The following is a 25069-nucleotide window of genomic DNA, read 5'->3' on the forward strand; positions in this document are numbered from 1 at the left end:
CAGGTGATGCACAGAAAGTCAAGGTAATACTGCAGCCCAATACCACTCCACCAAGTCTACAACAATATCCATTCAGACGGGAGGCTAGAGCCAGCACCTCATCTCTAATTAAGAAACTTCTCAAGTGGAAATGAAATAGACCCTATCAATTGGACTTTAATCCCCTATTCTGCCAGTGCTTAACCCTGGCACCAAGAACACAGAGTTTTACAAGATTTGAGCACAATTCATCAGGTAGTGGAGGACATCCAACCAGGGGTGCCCAATCCCCACATGCTCCTAGTTAATGTTACTGATGCTTACTCCTGGTTCACAGTCCTAGACTTAAAAGATGCCTTTTAATGCATCCTGTTAGAGAAGGAATCACATAAACTCTTTGCTTTTGAATGGAAAGATCCTGATACTGGGATAAAGCAACGATATTGTTGTCACAGGATTTAAAAATACTCTGACTCTTTATATGCAAACTCTATCTAAAGATTTATAAGGGGCATAGCTCTAAGGACTTTTCCCCCAGTTTGGATTATATGCTCATTGCCAGTAAAACTCAGGGAGCCTTAAATGAAAACATGTAATAATGCTAAACAGATCAGCTGAAAAGGGGTATAAACGATCAGAAAAAAAAGGCCCCAGATTACACAAATCCATGTTAAATATTTTGGTTTCGAACTATCAGAGGGACAATGTACCCTCTTACCCAGTATCAGAGCCTAAGAACTAAAAGGAATTAAGGGGATTTCTTTGGATCACTGCTTATTATAGCCTGTGGATACCAAATTTTAGACTTTAGCCAAGCTACTATATGAGGTCCTTAAGGGAAATGAGAAAGAGTTTCTAGTCTGGGCACCAGAGTGTGTACATGCTTTCCAGAAACTTAAGCAAAAATTACTTACTGCTCTAGCTTTGGGACATCCTGACCCATGAAAGAATTCCATTTGTTTGTGCATGAGTGCCAAGGAGTTGTGCTAGGAGTCCTAATCCTACCTTTTAGAGACAATATTGACCTATGGTTTCCCTATCTAAACTGTTAGATCCAGTGGCAAAAGGGTGGCTCATTTGCCCAAGGACTGTGGCAGCCACATTTGATCTTTTGCAAGAAGATGAAATGTTTACTTTGAGGCAGCCTACAGTGATCTTCACTCCCCACTGCATTTTAACATTGTTAAAACAAAAACGGGGCACTGGCTCACCATGGGAAGATTAAGCAAGTACCAAGTTACATTGTTAGACAATCCTAATATCAAATTGAAGATAGTGGTTAAGCTAAACCCAGTCACCCTCATGCTGGATCCCACTATGAAAATGAATATCTACTAAACATGATTGTATATAACTGATGAGATACATTCCAGTAGACCATGACTGATGGTTGTGCTGCTCCTTGACCTAGACCTAGAACATTTTACAGACAGAAGCAGTTTTATGGGCCATGGAGAGCAGTATGCCGGGTATGCTATTGCTACTCTCAATGAAGCATTAGAAAGCTGAGGCCTTTACCTATTGGAATATCAGTACAAAGAGCAAAGCTAACAGCTCTGACCCAAGTCTTATAACTGGGCAAGGAAAAGCAAGTCACCAGCTACAGAGACTCAAGGTATGCCTTTGAAGTATTACATTCATATGGGGCCATATGGAAAGAATAGGGACATAAAATATGTTTACTTAATTCTTAAATTGTTCGTAGCTATGCTTCCCAGAGAATTGGCAGTAGTCCACTATAAAGGACATCAAAATAAACATATCAGCAAAGCTAAAGGTAATCACTTGGCTGACCAAGTGGCCAAAGCAGCAGCCAAGCAGCCTCTGAAGTTGTTAATAACTATAGTTTCTTTAATAACTCACCCTCCATAGAGCCCAGCTTCCAGCCATTTGGAAGGCATAACTATACAGAAAAAGACTTAACAAGAGCAAAGAAATGGGGTCATACTAGCACAATACAAAGTGTCTGGCAAGTGATGATCCAGAAGATAGCAAAATCTTCCTTCGCAATAACTATTTCAAGCCTATTGTATTGCATCTTCACAAGCAGACACATTATGGGCAAGAGACTATGTTCCAGTGGATGTCCAAATTTCTAGTTGTTCCTAACTTAAGAAGAACCATTCAAGTTGTGAATGCCCAATGTGTCACTTGTGCCAAAGTTAACCCTCAGACTAATCTTTAACTTTAAACAAGGGAGTACAATACCAGGGCCTTGGAGAAGATGATTGCCAAATTGACTTCACTATAATGCCCAAAGCACTGGGAAATTTCAAATACTTGCTAGTTTCTATAGGAACCTTCACTGAATGAGTGGAAGCTTTCCCTTGCTGATCATATAAAGCTCAAGAGGTGGTAAAAATTTTACTTAAAGAAGTCATTCCGAGGTTTGAACTTACTATTTCTACACAAAGTCATAAAGGAGCAGCCATTATCTCTAAGGTAACCAAAAATGTATCTAGACTGTTGGGTATAGATTTGTACTTGCATTCTCCCTGGAGGCCTCAATCTACTAGAAGGACTGAAAAAGTGAATCACACTTTGAAGGAGGCTATAGCTAAAATCTGTTTAGAAATTCGTCTTAAGCAGGATAAAGCCTTAACCATTGTCCTACTGAGAGTGACGACAGCTCCCCAAAGGTGGCTTAATTTAAGCCCTCACAAAATGACTTATGAAAGGCCATTTTATAAAAAATAAATATGCAGGTAACATGCATGTTAATTCTGAATTAGCTACTATCCAATATGTTAGATCTTTGGGTGCAACCCTGAATGAAATCCAGAACTTTGCCTCTAACTGTCTTAAATTCCCCACAGATATACCATTACATAATATTGAACTAGGAGACTGGGTATGGCTTCATGTCTGGAAAGACACTCACTGTCAGTTCAGCCCCAAGTGCACTGAGCCCCACTTCATGTCACTTGTCACTCACTCTTCTCTTAAGTTGCAGGGAATTGCGCCTTGGATCCATCATTCCAGAGTGAAACAAGTATTCCAAAGTGGAGACATACCTCCTTTATGTAGCAAAAAAAGAGCCAACTAATCCACAGAACACCCATGAGTACACCTGTGAACCCCTTGACAGGCTTGACTTGCTTTTCAAAAAGCACTTTTGGTGCCCTGAAAAAATGCCCACAATAGTGAATACTTGACATAGCAAATAATTAATGTGGGATTGTCGCTGACCCTATCTTCCTGTACTAACTTCCATACTTACATCTCTGGGGATCGGGATCCTAGCTAACTTAGATTTCTGGCTCCAGCATGTGGCCCCCCGTCAGATTCCTTCCTCTCAACACAGCCTTATCCAAATTAATCCCTAATAACCACTCCAGACTATAAAATCTAAAATGGCTCCTGTCATTTTGATTTTTGCAGTCCTGTTCCTACACAGCTTCCCCTGCCTCATGAATAAATGGGAAGAATATTTCACTATTAAAATTTCACAAGTCTAAGCCTGGGAAAAGGAATTTTAGCAGGTTGGTGGATAAGCCTTCCCAACCCTTATGCCAGGGCCCCATCCTATATTGCTATACCATTACAACACCTCAGCAAGGGTCTGGAGCTGGCACCCTTCAGTGACAAAAATCATTCAAAGCCTGAACCTCCAATAGAAGGGGGTTTGCTAGCAGACCACCCATTTCCATGTTTTAATTTGACCCCTTTCCAGAATCAATCCTTACTACAAGTTTTTAGTAAATCAGGTATTGGAAAGATCACATTTATATACTCCTTTAGCCACTTTTATAGACTTCCTTATCCCTAGGTACTTGTACACAGATATAATGAAGCTGCTTGTAATTACACTCTGGAGGGAAACCAGACAAATGAGCTGTATGCTAGGATCTAACTAAAAATAAGACAAAAACTAAGTATGGCATGGTCGCTATTCATTATAATTATCTAAAATTAAAATGGAAACTAACTTATCAGAAACCCAAAAAGTGGAATGCTCAGTGAAAGCCTTGCTATCACGCACCCTGTAAATCACATTCCTTACACAAACTTACAGATTGGGTATGCCATCCAGCCTTTGCCATGACCTGAACAAAATCTTAGACAGTAATGTAGTTTCTGGAAAGACCCAGATCCTACATGGGACCTACTTATGGGCACCAAAAGTATACATTCTCATTTGTGACAGTCCTAACAATCAACTGCCTTTTGGCACTGAATGCATTTTGGTCAGAATGCATCAATGTTTATATAATGTTTGGATGCAAGGTCAATGTACACTACAATATTTAAAGCCTGATATATCAACATATCAATTCACTCAAATTTGACATAAGTGGGTACAAGATGTGATTTTTGCAGAGGTAGGACTGACAATTGGATTATTAGCTCCACGGGGTGGTTTTACCTATGATGAAGTAGCACTGCACAATTTAATCCTACAGTGGAAAGACGTGCTGTTTTCACTGCAGTGGCACTCAAGGCCATTCAGATCTCCATTGACACATTAGCTAACGTTATGTATTAATCGAATTGCCCTCCATTATCTCCTAGTTGAACAAGGAGGATCATGTGCCATAGCTGATACCTCTTGCTGTACATGGGTAAACACCTCAAACCAAATTGAACTCAATATATGGACGCTATAGGAACAAGCAATCTGGCTTCACAATTTTAACAACCCCACTTTCCAATAAATCTGGAAATCAATAAAAGATTTTCTTCCATGGAATCCTAACTGGTTAATGGGTTTGCTTGGACTTATAATAACATTACTGTCCTCTTGCTCTTTGCCCCAGTTATCTTAAAACTTATCACCTCTTTTGTTTCTAAGCAATTGCAGGTTACTGAACTCTGTGCAGTATACCAGCCTCTAGAGACCACTGATACAGAAAAAGGAATGTCCAAACAACAGTTTTTCTAACAGATGGAACTACAGTTTCACCAACAAGCCCTTACCTTGTATTCGGGTCCAGCAGGAAGCAGTTAGAATGGTCATCGCCCTCTTCTCCAAAATTGGTGAAATTGTTCCAATAATGGGGGATGGGGATATTGTAAGGATCACCTGTAAGAACTACCCCATCCAACTGCTCTCTTCCTCTCTTAGGCTATTAAGCAAATCTTAGCCTTGCAGCGATAGCTAACCAATCAAAATACAGTTAGTAGCTGTGGTCAGAAGCTAACCACAAAATCTAGATACTCAAAATCTGGAGATTTCCAGTTGTTAGCATAGACTCAGTAGGGTAGTACAATGAATTTGGCTGGACTAAGTAAATTCTCCACCTCTGGGTGAGATTTAGATGCCATTTTCTGTACATACGAAGTATGACCAAGCATGTTAAAGCATGTAGTGCTATAGAGCATGCACAAGGTGTTGATCTTGTAACCCAAACCCTTGGACTCCTCCCCTACACAAGTCAATATAATGCTGTCACTTCTGCTGTTCAGAGAAAGAAATTTGAGAATTGATATACAACTTGATATACAAATATTCTGTGCCAAAAACTCTTCTAATTCCTCACAACAAGACTTTAAGGCAGGTATTATAATTATTTTCTTTTACAAATAACGTCTGAGACAGTGACATTAAGAAATTTATACACATTCATGCTGTTTTCAAATGAAGGTAACTGAGAAAATATAGCAATCACAATTGTCTACTAGAAAAAAAAACTCAAATATATAGGTTAACTAAGAGGTGCATCAACATGAAAATTTCTTAAAAGGGTAAGGTCATAGCATAAAGTATTGCTGATATAAATGAAAATCAATTAAATATGTATAATATAATATAAATAATTATAGATATAGTTACAAAATTAAATGCAAAATGCTAAATATTCACAGAAAGGGTCAATTTATGTGGTAAAAACAATAATAGCAGGTTAATAATGGGAAAGCAACAATTCTTAGCACAATTAAACTAAGCCAGAAAGTAAGGAGGTGGGAAAGGAGAGAGAGGTAAAGAAATCAAATACCTTGTATTGTTTGGGTATGGCAACATTTATTTGATTTATGACTTTGATAATTAATGCAAAAAAGATTTAAGAATCTTTTTAATTATGTTAAACAGATATAATTAAAAGTAGAATATGTCCTTCATATATCATTAAAAACATTAAAATCAAACCACAATACCAATATACTAAAAAGTAATAATGACAAAAGTAGAAAAACAGTATTGACATAGAAAACATTAAGCAACTGGACATAAGCAAGAACCAATAAAACTATAAGTAAATTAAATTATCAAATAAAATGGGTTATAAAAAGCAAAATCATTCTAAATATTGCTATAGAATACTTACAGAAGGTTAATCTAAAAACTAAGCCAGAACAGTTGAAAATAGAATGCAGAATTAAATTAGTCTAATACACAGAGAAGTTGATAATGTTAACTTCAAAAAATTCTGGAGCAAACTGCCAATTTATTTAAAAATTACATTCAAAAATGGTCATTTGATAATCACAAGACTGTATGCACTGAATAACATTACCTACAAATGCATAAGGCAAAACACACAGAAATAATTCGAGTGGACAATTTCAATATATCACTGATAGTCTAGGGCAGATTATGTAGACTGAAATATAAGGACTTTATGATGTGGAAAGTATAATTTCTTACTCATTTCATTAATTTATTTGCTTGATAATTATTCAGCAAAAACTGCAGGGATTATATTTGTCAAGCACATGCAAATTAAACAAAGACCATTTAACTGAAATTTAAATAGCACCCACTACCCACTGCTCCCAACCAGTTGGAAATGAAAAAGTGCAAGTAATGGTTTCTATTATTTATTTATGTATTTTTTTTAACTTAAAAGGAACTTAGGTAGTTAAAATTCCTAGATTATGATTGGGTCAGTGTAACCATAAAAACTTTAAATGAGAACACTATATATTAAAAGTGTCAAAATTGCATTCAGGAGATATGTGATAAGCTTAAAAGTTTATTTTTCACAATTAATAAGAAAGAATGAACCAGAATAGACAACTCAAGTTTCAAAAAAGAAAAAAAGCAAATGAAAAAAGATTTTGAAAATCAAAGGAAATAATTAATAATGAAAAAAGATAAAATGAATTAATTAAAAACAAAAATAATTAATACTCATAAATGCATAAGAGTTTGGACTGTGAAGAAAAACAATCCAAAGGCAAACTTTTAGCAAGGCTAATCAAGGAAAAAGTATAAGAAAAATTAATACACAAGAAAAGTAGTAAAACTACAGAAGGGGAAGAGATTTTAAAAATATGCTTTATACAACTATATGATAAGATATTTGAAAACTTTGTTAAAATGACCTTTTCTAGAAAAATATAGCCTTCCAATATTGACCCAAGAAGTTTTTTAAAAACACTAATTATGCAGAAACTAAAAAAGAAATAGAATAAACTGCTATAATTTTTCTCTTTAGAAGAGAGCCAGACTCAGGCAATATCTGTTAGGGTGTAATTTGTCCCAATGTTTCTACACTTTTTGTGCAAGCATTTATCCAGGACTACCTTTTCAAGATGTTTGTATAGCAAACATAATGTCTCCGTCCTTTTTCTAGCAGCTCCCTTATAAAATTTGGAATTTCCTAAGTCCAGAATTCATCAGCTGTGATAAAAATCTACCATGTAGGGAGGATACACCTGGGCTGCTTCACACACCCCCATTAGTCTTTGGGGCAAGGGAAACCAATGTGAACATGAAGTTCATGCTCCTGCTACATAGTGAGTAATAAAGTTGTCTTTCACCCAACAGTCGCATGTCTTCTGCTAACATCTGTGAAAATGTGGCAAGTTACCATATTAGCTTACAAGTAGGGTAACATTTCAGACCCTTCACAGAACTCGATAGTATCTTGGAAGAATTTTCTCAAACCTTTAATGACCTAAAATGCCCCATATTATTTAATTTGAGAAAAAAGAAGAAAAGCCTTTTATTTCATTTTTAAAACAATCTGATACCAATATCTTCAACAAAGTACAAAATAGAAGTATAGACCAATAGATATTCTAAATTAAAATTAAATGGTAATGAATTGAATCCAGTAATATATTAAAATTTTAATAAACCATAACCAATTAAGATATATTTAAGAATACCATTTGATGTTTGGAAACTCATAATTCATTTAACTGATGAAAAGGGAAAACTTATATATTTATACTGTGACTCTGTAGTGGGAAATAGCATACCAAAAATATCAACCCATTGAGAAATTAATGTTATTTGAATAAAATAATAATATCAAAATTATATTTATAGAGTATTAAAACCTGAAGTGAACTACAGCCAAATGACTAGCTGATTACCACATATGCCTCCAGATAGTTAAAAAAGAAAAGCTGAAAATGAGGGTTGATTGCTAGTCCAAAAAAAAGGAGGTTATTCAAAATTCATATACAGTACTATAAGATATTAGCAGTAATTGTAAGCCTTATCAGCAAGGTGTGACACAATGTTAGAAAGAGATGCAAAATGAGTTTTTCCTAGTTTAACAGATCATGCTTTAAACAAATATTCAAAATAAAATAAATTTATATTTTGGATTCACCCATGCCTGTACTCTAGTCTTCTAATTTCTCTCGTGATATCTAAGTACTATGATCATTGTAGCATTGGGTCTGTGTATAAAAAATACTGATGGCTAATAAACTATCAGTAGTGTCTTTAAGAGAATTATTAATTATGCAAACAATGTTCCTAATTTGTTTGATTCAGTATCAGTTTAAAAATCTCTTTAATGGCAGGAGGTTATCATTAAGGCAAACTATCCTTGCCAGGGAAAATCATTGATCAGTTCCTTTAAATATTTCTAGGTTTTTCTTACATTCCTTTCCCATTACGTGAATCTATAGATTCTGTGATATTTTCATTAATATGAGTCTGTAATATATCAAGCCAGTGAACCAAGGACACAACTTATTGCATATAATTTCATTTTTTCACAATATTCATGTCTGCTTTTTACATATTCTATATCCTTGCAATTTGCATTTTAAAAATCGATGTTAGTGTTTTGTTAATCCAATGCTGAGTGCACAGAACATAACAGTACTCAGAAAATAGTTGTGTGAATGAAGAAATGATGAATGACCTATAGGAGGATAATTTTTAAAATTATAATAATCTTTAAAATTATATGAAAGATGAAACTTCTTTCTTATATTCACTATCCCAGCATCTGTTGTCCAGTGAGGCAGTGATTGACTGCTTCTCTATTAAGCTAAGAATTTTCCACATAAAAAGGTCAAGAAATTATTTAATAGCCAAATTTGGAACTGTTGTAGTTGAGAGAAGATGTTTTTCCTGAATGTGGAAATTATGAAACCAAATAAAAGCAAATACACTCTACAAAGTATAGGGAGATTATCTCTGATAAAACTCAATCTGAAAATTGATCTGTTTATCAAAATCTACTGTAGTTTGTTGTAACCCTTTCATATCACAAACTACATTATAGGGAGGAAAACAAAACCACTGAAAGAATACAAAATAAAAGGCATTGATATAGAAAAGACAGAAGGACTTCTTAAAGATGGCATATAACAGATTAAAATGCTGTAAGTTACAGTTTTGTATGGATCTTTGCAAAGCAAAGAGGAAGATCATTAGCTATAGCTATGGTATTCTGACTGATGAAAATGCTGAAAGTTTGAAGTTCAAGCAGTAACATTTGTAAATTCTAGTTAATAAAAGTACCATGAAATAAAGAATCAACCATTTAAGACATGAATAGAATTTCTCACTAAAGAGAAACTGATTTTAACTCTAGAACCATGTCATATGTTATCTGAAATTTGCATATTTTTAAAGCTATTTTATTAACAATGTGTATTTCTAATTCTATGGTGTGCTTTCTCACACCCTCAATTAATTCTATTGTCACTTTTATAGTCTTTTATTAAGCAATTCCTTCAGATGATCCATAATTGTGATCAATTCTTTTGCCCAGAGGGGACATTCCAGATTTGTAACACCATTTTTATAATGATGCTTTAGTGCTGTTTGTTTCTTTCTGGGAATGCTCTACATTACATGCATATTTATCAATTTTTATTTCATCTGATTTCTAAGCAGGGATGGAACAGGTCTGATATCAGGAATCACATTATCTTTCCACTGTTTAAGTCACCAACATCTGATAATAATCATACGTAACTAGTGTCACTAAGGACAAGTCAGCAATGTCTAAACCCTACCTGTTCAAACTCTATGATTCTAACCACAAAAGGTGAATGCATAACAAGGAGCTATCCAAGCAACTGATGAGGCAATTTCACATAAAGTCAAGGTTATTTAAGAAGCATAACTTTGACGTATTTAACGGAACCCTTAATTGCTAGAAAACAATAGATAATTTAACCATATTGACCTAGAAGGACCAGACTGAGGAAAATTTCTCATGTCTCAGGGATACAGAGCGAGAGACAGAGAAGGATAGAAAGAAAGGGAGGGAGGGAAAGAGGGAAGAGAGAGAAAGAGAGAGAGGAAGAGATGGAGATGGCAAAATTATTTTAAAAAATCATTTATTCATCTATCCATCCATTAATTCATTCAGCAAGTATTTCCTGAATGCCTCCTTAGTACCAGGCATAGTTTTGAGCTTTCGGGATACAGAGAAGAATGAAACAGAACATTCCTTGTTCCTAGAAAAAATATTATAGCAGGAGCAAGGCAGATAACAAACAAGTAAAAATAAATGGGGAAAAGAATACAAGTTCAGGTACAGATTATGCTAAGAAGGAAAATTGAAACATGATGTGTTCAAGGGGCTGGGATGTGTACACTTCAGAATGGGAAGGCAGAGACAAACTTTTTGATGACAAGAAATACAAATCTCAATTACTTAAAGGCTGGTTATACAGGATTTTTATTCGTCTCTCTCCTGCTGACCATATCTTGCCATTTCACTAATTATCATTGTTCCATTAAAGTGCTGAAATGCCAGTCAATGAATGGTTATTGAGATCCCACTGTGTTCTCAGCACCAGTGTGATTGGAAATGTGGTTGGACTCAAACAAATAATTCCACTGCTGTGATAAAATATAATGCGGGGAATGATGCTTAAGACAGTAAATAATTTACACCTCTTCATTTTGAGGGGTTCATTTGAGTCAAAGTTTCCCAGTGTATTCATACTTCACATATCTGAGACTCAGCCCTTAAATTTCCAGGAACAACTACAAGAGGAGGCATCATTTATTGCCACTAGATGGCACCAATTATTTCCATATTTCTAAACCAAATATACATACACACACACACACACACACACATTTTTTTCTATGTCATGGCCACATTTAAAATGGAAGACCATTACTTGACACAATTATTAATAAAAGTATTATTCTTTTATTTTATTAATATTTTCCTTACAGGATGGATCAAAACAATAGAAAATTAAAGATGGTATATAGTCATTCACTCAAATACTTGTTTACCCAGTGTACATTTGTTCCAAATCAATCTTTCTTCTTTAATTACTAGCATTGTCTTGAAAATGTAAAAAAGGCAGAAGGTAGACTAGCTCATAATTAAGTATATAAATAACAGGATCAAAGAATGCGAAGTAGGAAAAAAAATTCCCATTCTCTCAAAATTAAGTACTATTTTGAAATAAAATAAAAATCTAGGGTATTATTATTACTCATTGCACTTAAAATTAATGAAAACAGTTGCAAAATGTAAAATATGATAGTAATAGTTTAACTAATATTTATCTTGGTTATATTTTACATAAAAGTTAAATATGTATAGTTTCATAAAACTTGATTGCTAAAACTTCTCATCTAAGGGGTCACACTTTTTCATAGAATTTCCATTTCTAACTAGTAAATTCACAGTGCAATTAAACATGCAAAATTTTTCTAAAGGAAATGAACATGAAATAGACTCATTTTTCAAAAAAGCAGTTTGGTTAAAAATTGAAATTACGTTCTTTAGAAATAAAAATAACACTTCTCACATCTTCCATTAAAAACATAAAAATGATTCTGGAAAATATTACCTATATCTTTAAATGTAGGTTTCAAAATAACACAGGGTACAATAATAAAATGAGAGCATAGATAAAATATATTGAAATGTACTCTACTGTATGCTGTATATTCATATGCATAATATTATAATTACTTAGAAGAAAAAATGAAAAGCTACATGTTTATTATGCTAATACATTTACGAATTGAAAACAAGTGCCATAAACTAGCTAATTGGACTATCACTATATTTCTTTCATTTTATAACAGTCTAAAAATAATACTCACTTTAATCTCCACCAGAGTCTTTTGCCTCATGTTATGGAGCACTCTAAATCTCTGTTGTTCCTCATAGAGTCTCTCTTCACAGGCTTTTTTCTCACTCTTATAATGATCAAACACAGCTTGCGCATGTTCCTTTTTATATCTCACAGTTATGAATTTCTCCCTATACAGAAAGCATTGCATTTGCCACTAATCAGCTTGCATTGTGTTTACCCAAATAAGTTTAAGATACATTTAAAAAATACGAAAAAATCTTAGAGCTGAAGAGCCTTGAAAAAATTTCCTCAGCCTTTCTAAAGGCCACTACCTCCTTATAGCTACATCTAAATGATTCAGGCAGAAGAAAATCTATGGGGAACTTTAGTGGATTATCTTGGTTGCCTTCCCAGCACCTTTCTGTAGTCCGGTCATTCTAACAGACCCTCTCCTCCATGAAACTACATTCCAAGTTAAACCAATCAGCACATGGTTGACTGTCCAGGAGTAAACATATATTCTAAGATGGCACAGTAAAATGAAAGAAACGGGCTTTATTCCATGTAGAAGAGGCTCACATCCATAGAACATGAACAAGGAGTCATGTTTTCATATTTGTTGACAACAGCCACAGGAAAGTGGAAAAAAGAATGAGACCCTAGTGTTGAGCTGCTGAATCAACCAACCCTGCAGCTTGCCCTACCCATGGGCTTCCTGTTACATAAAATGATACATTTCCCTATTGTTTAAACTGGTGTGTGAATGTGCGCTGTGTTGGGGAGGGACTAGTGGAAAGGACGTATTGTGTCATGTGCAGCTAAATGCATTACGATATAGAGGTAAAATAAGAATTTTTAATGGTGGAGTTAGTAGATATTTCTAAAAAGAGTAATACTGATAGTAAAAGTCTCATAAAATAATTAAAATAATACTAACAAAAACAAACATGTTTAAAAGTTAATTGCTGTACTTGAGCAGTGAGAGTTAATTTTATCTGTTAACTTGGCTAGCTTATGGTCTTCAGCTGTTCTGCCAAACACTGGCCTAGATGTTGCTGTGGAGGTATTAATAGCAACAGTCAGTCAAAGGTCTTAAAAGCAGAGAATTGGGATTTCCAGAAATAAGACTTTCTGCCTCAAGACTACACTAGCATTTCCTCTCCGAGTTTGCAACCTGCTGGCCACCCCTACAGATTTTGGATTCAAGACTGCAACATTACCCCTTCCAGAATCACCACTGTGCAGGGTGGTAAAAGTTCAGATTTAGCAGCCTCCACAATCTTGGGAGCCATTCCCTTAAAATAAATATCTTTATAAATGAATATGAATGAGTTTGAATATGAATATAAATATACTGTGTAACTTTCTCTGGAGAATCCTCACTACTAATACAAACAGCAACCCAGAGGCCAGAATAAATGTAGCTGCAAAGGCTCAACATAGCCTTAGGTTACGCATAGTTGTCCTATCTTTTGGTATAGAAAACTGAACCATTTGCACAAGCTATAAAGGCAGTAGGATTAATATGTTTTGAGCAAATAATGTTATGGTTCTTTGAATATAATATCTCATTTAATACAACAACTGTATGAAGTAATAATAATTATAGCCATTTACAAATGTGGACCTTAAACTTCAGCATAATTAAATAGCTCAGGCAAACACAGACAGTAAATGATAGAAAGAGAATGTAAACCCAGTTATGTGTTGCTCTAAAGCCTTTGCTTTTCCCCACTTCATCATTTTTGCAGCATATAGAATTCTATGTGATGTTCTATCCAAGTATTCACTAATTTTAATACTGTGGAGCATAGGGAACCAATAAAATTCACATAGGGAAAGGCTGGTATGACCAAAACCATAAGGCTTTCATAATGCTCCAGGAAACATTACTCTCACTATATCTTGACCATAATACTATGTTCTCTACTCTAAATATTTTGAGATTATATTATATTCACTGGAGCCTTTAGATATCATACATATACATACATATCATATTTACACAAAATGTATGTACATATATAGTTAGATTTGTATATATATATTCATGCAAATAATGTTTACTTTCCCAAAGTGATTAAAAGAGCAAACTCAGAAGGCTTGTGCATCTGGTTTTCATTTCTTCCATTTCCTAGTTAAGAAACAGTTATAAGAGCCAAGAGTAGCTTTGACTCCATTATTTTCATCACAATATATTAAACTATTTGTATGTGACAGATTTTTCCCTCTAAAAAGCTCTTCAGACAATTTTAGGTGCACTTTTTCAGCTGCCATTTCTTTGTCCTTCTTGGTGCCCTGCTACACATATACTATGCGTTCTAAATAAACAATTATTAAATTGATACAGTCACCTATTCATAATATGAGTAGGTTATTCATAATACAGTTTATCTGCAGTAATCTTGCTTTCCAATCCTAGTTCAGGGCTTCAGTACATAGAGTTGAAAAGGCACACACTTTGGAACGAGACAGTCCTAAATGGGAGCTACCTCTACCACTAATTAACTGTGAGATCTTAAAGCAATCATCAGATTTCCAAGACCCTCTGTTTCCTCAGCATTCATATAGAAATACTACATAACTTAAGAATTTGCAATGAGAATTAAGTGAGATAAGGTACATAGCTTGCCCAGGAGTCTCTGTACATTAGGACCGCTTTTGATGTAAGTTTGACATTACCCATCATCACTGTGAATTAATAGATTTTAAATAATACCACAATATCAGTTTTTTCTATTTCTCCTTTTACTATGGGAAGGTAGAGTTACATTACTCTTCTCTGAAAGGCAATACAATCTAGCCACAGTATGGAAGAAAACATTTGAAATGAAATGACCAGAAGCCTGAAGAAAAATAATTTCCATCAGTTCCTGAATTAGGTCTTTGCAAATTTAAGGTAAATTATTATTTTAGGTTTATACCTTTGAGGGCCAAACTGTTCTGGTCAGATTTTAAACAATGTGGATAAAGTATCTTCCAAAGTAAATTATATGTTTCCTTTATTTATTACATGATATAATGAATATAATTTAGCCTTTTTCAGGTAAAACTGTTTGAAAGTAAAATTTTACCCTGTGGTTACACTTAAATAATTCCACGTTGAATGCATTCACTTATGTCCATTAAGACATCTGGCATCTGGCTGCACATAACTGTATTTTTGACATTGTGTATCCCTCAAGAGCCACAATTTTCATAATGCTTATATTAGCTTTCCATATCTGATCAAACTATCATTTTACATATGACCAATGCATATTCCTTTGAAAGTCATTCCAGCCTGTTCTTAATGTATTATAAAATAGGAAATAAGAACCAAGAGGAATAAAGAAAGAGTAAGTTCTAAGTGAGGGTTTCTGGGATGCCCTCAGAGCCTTAGCAAAAGGCCTTCCACTATTCAGGTGTGCCCCTGACTGATGAGGTCACTGGAAAGAGGCTACTGAAAATGAGAAGTGCACATAAATCATGTGAGGTTTTGTAGAAGACCTATTTCTATACTTTTAGCTCAAAACTGTCATCAAAAAATGTTGGATGAAAACCATAAATTAATAAACATGGCATGCAAGTGAGAAATACTGGAATTGGTAGAAAAGATAAGGAATATCATAAAGAAGAAAAGTTCAGATACTTGAACTTTTTTTTTAAACAGTATGATATTCCCAGTTATTTAAACAATATGATAACCGAGGGGAGTAATGAAGAATAAAAGCACTTTAGGATTATGCTTTTGTAGCCAAGACTATCAAATATCACTTGTACATTCCATATAAAATTATGATAGAAAATATGGCTCATTCCAAGAATAATTTTAAATGCAAAAATTTGATCTTAATTCTTTTATAACTAATATATTAAAATACTTAATATATTGATAAATTTTAAGTACTTACTTTAAAGTTTCAAGTATCTGATCTAAACTCTTTTTTTCCTCTTCTTTTGATTCCAATTCCTGATCCAATTGACTTATTTTGTCTTGTAAAATATTTGTTTTATTTTTAGTATCCTCTATTTCTTTAAAAATTATTGAGCGTTTCACCTGAAAAAGAAATTCAAGGATGTTTCATTTTAAATATATAGAATTTCACATTCTTGCATTTCAGGAACACAATTACATTGTCCATGGGAACTATTAAAAAGAAATAGTACCTGCTTATTAAGAAATAGCACCTTAGGTTTATATTCTCTTCTCCACTGTTAGAGCTGATAAGATTTATTAAAAAGATAAGTTCAAATACATCCTTCCCTCCTTCTTCCTTTGTCTCTGTCTCTCATTCCCCACATCTTGTGCACAAATTTTATGCCCGCCACACACATACATGAAACACACACACATAAAAGCATGTCCTTTCAAGATGCAAACATGTGGTCACTGTTTTTCAAACTTGTACACTGGCAGGCAGGCAAGGATATAAATTGTTCTGATTTTTCATATAAAAGAGCAGATGAAAGATCTAGTTGTATGTAAATGCTTTCTCCTGGGGTTGGAAGCATTCTGGTCCCAGTTTGCCAAGAATCCTTGTGGTTCCTTGACTTTCCCCTCACAGGCGATCCCTCCTTTCCCTTCTAGGTTCTGCTGATGTCTGGTTTCTGGCTCCTTTCCATTGTAATGGCATAAAAGAAATTTTATTTGTTTCCTCATCATTCAGCCTGGCTTTGTCCTAAGTTTCCTTTGAGTGACTATCCCAGTTTGTCCTGCCCTGGGTGTAATCATGACTAACAGGGCCTGTACCTCCACGTGGTTTGGATAATAAGAGCTGTCTAGTTTTTCCAAACAGCTCCTGCCACTTTTTCTCTGAGTAGCTCTTGCCACTTCTTTTGCAAATGGCCCCTGACCTTTCGTGCTGCATAACTCACTAGCAAGGCTTCTATCTCCATTAGGCTTGGATAATAAGAAGCTGTCCTCATCAGCTCCAAACAGCTCGTGTCACTTACGCTTTTCCTGCCCCACAGTGTGAAACTTCCAATCCCCAGTATCCTTGAGAAAGTTCTACCCATACCCTCTGGATCAAAATAAAGGCAAGAGCCTGTGACTCACATATGCTCCCTTCCCCCTTCCCCCCCATGGACCTTACAGGAACCTAGGTTAGATAAGCTCCAGACCCCTCTGCTGCCCTCTGCCCTCATTCTCCCATCTTTCCCTCCAGGGCCTTTGATCTAAAAAAACTGTCCTTTCATGTATTCTTGGCTGGTTAGCTATCTGTGCTTGTGTCTCATCACCCAAATGCTTCCGCATAATATCCAAAACATCTGTGGCTTTCTCAAACTATGTCTAAATGTCTTCAGCTTATAAAGGGCTCCAGGAATCCTCATTTAGTTGGGCCATGCCTTAACTAAAAATAACATCTTCAAGAATTCCACTTCTCAATTGCTTCACTCACACAGGAACAGAGAGTAAGCTTAAGAACATGTCTAAATTGGGGTACATAATTTAATCTATCAAACCAGTTTGAGTTCTATCTCCACTTCCACTTGAGAAGATGAGTTTTGTTTTTGTCAGTCTTCCTGCTACACAGTTGGGAAAATAGGTAGAAAGAAATAGATGACCTGATGCAAAGTACTGGAAATCTGTTGGCTTTTATAAAGGGTGTTTCTTGGGTTAAAAATCTACAGTTAATAGGCCCTACTTAAGGAGTCCAGTTCAAGGCTATTTTCTCACCAAAGTCTGTTGCCATGTGTTGAAGCAAGTTGGCGGGCGATCTCTGCCTGCTCTCCTTTCATCTTCTTCTTAAGGCTCTCTGGGCCCAGTTTTGTCCAATCTTAACTGTAGCCTGGCATAGGGCTCGTCTCCCAGGGCTTCCTGTATCAATCTGGCATAGGGCTCATTTCCTTCCAGGTCTTATCAGCTGTTCAGGTACAAACTATCAGGTGAATGGCTCATCTCCCCCAGGGCTTTAGTTGTTTGAGCATACTCTCCTCTGGCATCTATGGAGCTCTCTCTCTCTACCCATATCTTCCTCTGTATGCCTTCTTGAGTAAGTGCTGGTTTATATCATCCCACCAAGGAGGCAGGGACTCAACCCTGAGTCATGCCCTACTGTCATGGTTGAATCAAAGCCCTAATCTTAGCAGGTAATTTAATTAAGACATCTCAGCTGTCTTGGTCCCAGCTTCTTCCAATCTTACCTGCAGGCTGGGGTCAGTCTTTCCTGCAGGCTGGGATAAGTCTTCTCTCTCTCTCCTGGGGCTTGTTTCTCTCTGTCAGCTCTGCTGCTCTCCTCTCTCCACAAGACCAGCTCTAAACTATCAAGAGAATGTCTCATCTCTCTTCCTGGAGCCTCTGCCATGTCTATGGAGCCATCTCTATTCCTCTGTATTATTCTCCTGAATATTTACTTCCCAAGGCACCAGTATCAAAACTCCAACTCTCTCTTCTGCCATGTAGTTTTCTCAACATCCTACTGGCATGGCCCAATCAAAGCCTTAATTTTTATTTATTCAAGTAAAAGTGAAACTTTGGATTTACTACAATCTAATATGCCCAGAGGAGGAGACCAGTTTACAAACACAATCCAATATCTATTTTTTGAATTCATAAACAGTATCAAACTGCTACAGCTGCCCAAATGGAAACTGAAGAAAGCAAAAGACTTTTCCATAACCCCGATGTCAATTTTGCTTTGTATTTTATCCTGGCTCAGGACAATAACTCTGATAGACTTGACCAGTGGAAAAGACAGTGTGAGACTGGAGACTCTGTGTTGTGAGTGTGTGTGTGTGTGCATACATGCAACATCAATGTAGAGAAACCAATCAGAAATGGCTAAAATCCACCTAAAATTAAGTTTGATTGGTCTGCTTTCATTAACATAAAGAAATGTGAATTCAAAGACATTTTTTTTAGGTTAATTTTTTTTTTACCTCAGTTTCTACTAGTACATCCTGGGTTTTCTTCTCCCTTTCTTGCAATTTTCTCTTTGTCTTTTCTACATGTCTTCTAATAATTTCTTTCTTCTTGAGCATGTCATTAAGTGTCTAGAAGATATTCAGATATTAAGATTTGCAGCATTTACAATTATCCTGTATAGACTAAATATTACTCAGGTGACTATTTTAATGTTAACAATATTTATTTTGATTATAAAGGGAAAGAACAACCAAATATAAATTATAAAATGTACTCAATATCCAAAATCCTAATATTATGTTCAAATCATATGGGAAAACCAAAATATAACCAATTTTAGTTAAATTTTAAAAACCTAATAAACTCTCACAGAGATTATAAGTTTTCATCATGATTTTAAAACATTTTAACCAAAATTAAAACTCAAAATAAAAACTGTTAGCAATCATCACTGAAAAATTGTGTAAAAAGTTATTTCTAAAAGTTTATGCTAACTTAATAGTTCTTGTAATTTATTAGCTATCGAAATAGAATAAGTGATTATTGAGCACTAAGAACATATAAAATAATGGCTATTATAAAATAAGATCGAATAAAAGTCAATAAACTTTTCTGGAGTTATTGTCATTTTCAAACAATTACACTGAGGCTTTTGCTATATTTAATGAACTTCCATCTTTAATGTAAAGGGGAGAAGTTATTAAAATAATTTATCCCACTAGGGGTTAGTACTCGTTATATATTCATTAGAGGACCAATAAGACAGCATTTCTAGAAGTCCTAAATAGAATAGTGAACTCAGAATTCACTGTTTCAATGCTTTAAGGCCTTGTTGTTTAACAGGTTGCTTAACCTGTTAGGACCCAAGTTTTATGAAGCCTGAGATACAGGTAAACTTCTTGCCTATTTCACAGGGACATTTTGAAAAAAATAAAACACAAAAACTTTGATTAAAGGAATTCTCTGTAAATTGCACACACAGTAATTTTAAATGAAGAAATTTTGAAAGTTATTAAAATCTAGTAATGAATTCACAGCATCACTTGCAAAGAAAAAAATCCTGTTGCCAAATTGGCACAGATGAATATATATGTATGTCCTTGCGGCAGCTAAGGATGAGAATGTATAGCTCTTACCACACCCTCTAGTTCTCCAAAAGACTAATGACATGATACGTACATAATTTTCTACTAAATTTTTGCTTGGGAAGGGCTAGTAATATCAGTTACTGCCATCAACTTGAAGTTTAGAAAATATATTACCTATGTTTGCTTTATTTTTCACCGTGTCTAAACTTCTATATATATGCATCAAAAATTTACCATGGAAACATTGATACATTATTTTTTACATTTGAGCAAAAACCACTTTAGCATTTCATTAACAAGCAGTGAAAACTTTGAATTAAATTTACCATGGTGGGCCATCACAGCAAATATATGACTAAATATCCATTCTGAAAACTGCTTTTCCTAAGTATACTCTATATAGAGCATGGGGTTTTAGGTAATAGCATTAATGGTCCTGCTATATACAGTTCCACCGTGTAACAGTTGTGTGGATCTGAAATAGTTACTTAGTCTGTCAATGTTTTTATGCCTTACTATGAGACATCATAATTTTCCCAATATAAAATTGCATGCATGATTTACCGATGTACCTAAATATTCCTGTGAATTAGTATCGGGATTCTTTCATAAATGCTTACTTTAAAATGGAGTTCATGGGCTGTTCTGATTCTGATAGCATCTTCTTCTAGTTGAAGCATAGGTGTTTCGATTTCTGACAATGCTAGGGTATATATTGCTTTCTTCTCTGCAAGTTCCTGCCTCTCCTGTGCCTGCTTTTCTTGAATAGCATATAGTCTCTTCTGTCAATAAAGATTTAAAATCACTCATTCAGTTAATAATAACCTAAACATTTATTGAGCCCTACTATTTATTAGGTAATAATCTTTGTTGTTATTTGAAAATCAAAAGATGGATGCTACCATAAAAAGCAATGGGTAAAAATATAGTATATTTAAAGAATACATAGTTATTATTAGAATAAATGAGAGAAAAACAGCAAAAGAAACATTAAAAATCAAACACTAAGTATTGGAGTGCAGTAAGATTAGAGAATGCACTAACAACAAATATCACAATATATGTAATTCCTGAAAACCAAAATGAAACCAATAAATAGGAAGTAAGTAACAAATATTCAGCAAAAAAAGCTTAGGTAAACTATGGGTTTACTGAGTTTATATGCATAGAAATAACTTAGAAATTTGGTGTTTTCAAACATGTAGGAGCAAAGGAACACTGATTCTATTTGTTTAAAAATAGCAAATTTCCTAATAAAGGAAATGAAATTTTTGCTTTGAAGAGGACAATACATGCAGATATTCTCAAATAACTTACAAATCTCTGTTTTAGGTAGGTTTTGCTAATCTATGTGTAAAAATATAATAATTTCAAATATGTATGATACATAATATATAGGTAGGTAGGTATTTCTGAAAGAGGGACAACCTGAAAACATTCCAGGGATCCGAAAAACTCAACCTGTGTTTGCAAAGTATATGCAGGTGATATATAGAGATTAAATAATCAACGCTGATTTTGCTAGCTATCAGGCTGTAGTTTCAAAGTCTTTAAACAGAAACATCTCATAACATGCTTTCTTTTAGGGTTAAATAAAGAAATTCAAGTGAAAGAACACTAGAAGTAAAGAAAACATAACATCATCACAAAGCAAACTGAAGAGTTAGACACTTAGGAATAAGATCCCACTGCCCTTTTACTAGACTGGCAGAAATTCCCATTAAACCACAAAATGAGATATGTGTATGGGAGGTCAGTTTCTTTATGCATGATCAGACACTGCTGGTTGTACACAGAGGGCAACTGTCATCAGCTAAGAAGAGAAAACTGCTAGCTTGCAAACTAAGTAGTGAAAAGAAGTCTCATTATAGGCAAATTTAAAATGCTAAGTAAAATGCAAATTAAAGGAAGAATAAAATATTGAAACTAAATTAGAATTACCTGAATCATTATTAAATTAGCCACTTCACGTCGAGTGAGTTTTTTCAAAAAGTCTTCTCTACCCTATAAATTATCAAAATTTTAAAAATGAGATAATATTCTCAGAATATCAGAAAACATTTTAAAGGCAATTGCTACTACAAGATACATTTTACATAAGTTATAGCAAAGTAAAATATTAATTATAAATTGAGTGTTATAAGATAGAAAAAAAGATGTTATTTGAGGGAATGCAATTAAGTGATATCAGCAAAAATTCTGAATACAGAATTTCAGTTTAATTAAGGTTATACTTCATAGTTCTGAAACAAAAAATCAAAGTAATCATAAGGAAACAATAGACAATTTTCAATTCCTCTTTTTTAAAAAAAACTCTTTGTTTTTAGTATTACTTTTCAGAATGAGGCATATTCAACTTTGAAAACAAGATAGATATAATTCAAGTGTGAAGTTTGCAAAGTATGATCCGATTCTCATTAGGCTGGGATGATTTTTTTCCCCCATCATTTTAGTTAGCAGCAAAAAAAAAGGAAAAATATAAAAATATTCATTTGGTTACCTGTATAAACAGTCTTAAATTTTTCATGGTTATGGTTTAAATTATCGTACAAAACCAGAATTGGTAGTAGATCATAAAGGACCTTCTGCTGTTGACGCCTTAGAGTCAAGTCAGACACCTTAAACTCCTTATTTGACAGAGAAGTTGGCTTGGATTTAGGTTCTCTACCAGATTGAAAAGAGCCGTGTATCTTTGCAAGAAGGAATAGTATAGGTTCAGCAACCCCTCAGATACCTCCTTCTTTACCAAATTATCCATATTATCCTGGGGCCTATGGAGACAGCCTAAGGAAGCAAGTCCACGGGTTTCTCCTTCAATCCCCCCTCTATTCCATATATCAACTCATCAAGGGTATCCTCTCTCAGAGTGAAAGAATAACACAAAAGAGGCAAATAGAAAGGTGATAAGTAAAGCAACAAGCTTATCATCACCTAAGGCTATACCTACATCTAAAACCAAGGTATACAATGATATATTTTGATCATTTAAAAGGAATTAGTTGCCTTTTTTCACATAAAAAGAGATATAGTACAGTTTTATCAATATATTAAACATTTAATAAGTAAGAATTAAGAATAATTAAATAATATTTTTTATTTTGTGAAATAATAAATTTTAACAACCAAATAAAAAATGCCTCCACAGACTGGAGAAAAATACACTCCAAAATACAGTTCTAAATTTGACCTTTGTCTGTGATTGAAAACCATGTGTGTGCATGTCTGTGTGTTGGGGAGAAGGTGGGGGAATGGTAAGAGAAGAAGTTGAAGAGTAACCAACTACCAGGCCATGCAGGATTGTTAAAGTTCATGAAGAAAATTAGTGAAGGGTCTTAAGCAAGGTGTGTGCTTTAGAAAGATCACTACGGCTACAATATGGATTAGTTTGAGTTCTCTTAAAATTAATTCTCCAAAGTTTTTTTCTTTTTTATTGTCAACTAGTGAGAGAGCAATCCATGGTTGAAATAAATGCAGTCTCAAGTTAAAACAAATGGTCTGATACAAAAAGACATTGTCGCTGGAAAGTCAACTTCACAATTACATGTCTATGCACATTCCACCAAATACATGCCCACAGAGTATTTTCAACCAGATGCTCAAGGCCTTCCCTCAGTATTATCTCTTTTACTCAAAATATCACCTCGGTATTACATTTTTTACTCAAAATATCAAAATATCACCTGCTTACTATGTACAATTACTTGTTTAAATTTCATAACGAAATCTATGAATTGCATATTATTGTTCTCTTTTGCAAATGGGAAAACTGAGACAGAGAAATTACTTAAATCACCTGAATATACAAAACTAGTACACACTAAAACCAGGATACTAATCCATATAATCTGACTCAGACTTCAGGGACTTAACCTTATAGATTTAGCATCTAAGTGACACCTGGATAATTAGGACCCTTCAATGTGGTAGGAATGTTTAGTATAGAGCCCCCAACTCTTATGTGCCCCTCTTCTTGCACACCCTCCATGTTTTTCCATGAAGCTTCTAAGGTAACTGTGATACTTCTTTTAATTCTGTAGCTCAGCAGCCTATACCAGAGGTTAAGCACTAGAACTGAGACTTTATGTTAAAGACAAGCCACAGTCCCCTAGTGATCCTACAGTTGGCTCTAAAATGGAATATGTTGGGAAAGATATGAGCACTGAGGAGACGTTGCCTTTTAATTATGCAAAATGACTTATGTAGCTGCTGAGAACAGAACCAGGATTAAATGGGTACAAATTGTGAGGAGGTAGAACTAACACTAGAATTAGAATGTGGTCTACTTTGTGAGATACTGATTCCACTGTCATCAAAGACATTTAAAAAGATGCTGGAGAATAACAAATATCTATATTAGTTGTAATAAGTTTTCCTGATTGAATAATATAAGTACCACTCTTTAGGAATTTGCTATATCTTAGGTTCTTTATTAGAATGTTTTATGGATACAGGCAGTCCTCACTGTGCAGGGTGCCATGTTAATGGAAACCTGAAAATAGAGTACACACCTCAGACATGCATATGTTTCAGTTAATATGGTGCTGTACAACATGAAGATTGCCTGTACAAATATGTGTGAGTGGGTTCAAGTTAATCATTTGCATTTAGTGGCAGAGGCCTTATTATCCACATTCAAAGAGGAGAACTGAGATCATAGCGGTTATTTAATGCATCTGATCAAGCCTCAAACAACAATTAGCCCCCAGGACTGCTGCACTCCTGGGAGCTATGTGAATCGGTTCATTCAACAGCACTTTAAAGTGAGCTCCCTCCTCTACCCTCAGCCCAGTACTGTGTTTGGCATATATATTTGTTGAATGAATAATGTATTGAACAATTAGATGAATGAATAATAAACAAACAGCTTTTGCTATCTAGGTTGGGGGATGGAACTGTAAAAGTTTAAGGTTCTTTCAAACTCAAATCCTTTTATAACCCTCTATATAATGTGACACTGGGG

General features: G+C 34.6%; 1 protein-coding gene across 1 annotated transcript in view; it reads right to left on the reverse strand.

Annotated features, from left to right (window-relative positions):
* CCDC178 (coiled-coil domain containing 178) overlaps window positions 1-25069 on the reverse strand; it is a 530711-nt gene that overhangs the window by 271916 nt on the left and 233726 nt on the right. Inside the window, exons 15-19 of the mRNA XM_004479016.3 lie at window positions 22051-22113; window positions 20730-20891; window positions 19036-19149; window positions 16068-16213; window positions 12203-12362 (exon numbers count right to left, since the gene is read on the reverse strand). Coding sequence (XP_004479073.2) covers window positions 12203-12362; window positions 16068-16213; window positions 19036-19149; window positions 20730-20891; window positions 22051-22113 — 645 coding nt within the window. The remainder of the gene's footprint in view (window positions 1-12202; window positions 12363-16067; window positions 16214-19035; window positions 19150-20729; window positions 20892-22050; window positions 22114-25069) is intronic.

Source organism: Dasypus novemcinctus, chromosome 16 (assembly GCF_030445035.2).
Source record: "Dasypus novemcinctus isolate mDasNov1 chromosome 16, mDasNov1.1.hap2, whole genome shotgun sequence".
In the NCBI taxonomy this organism is placed as follows: domain Eukaryota; kingdom Metazoa; phylum Chordata; class Mammalia; order Cingulata; family Dasypodidae; genus Dasypus; species Dasypus novemcinctus.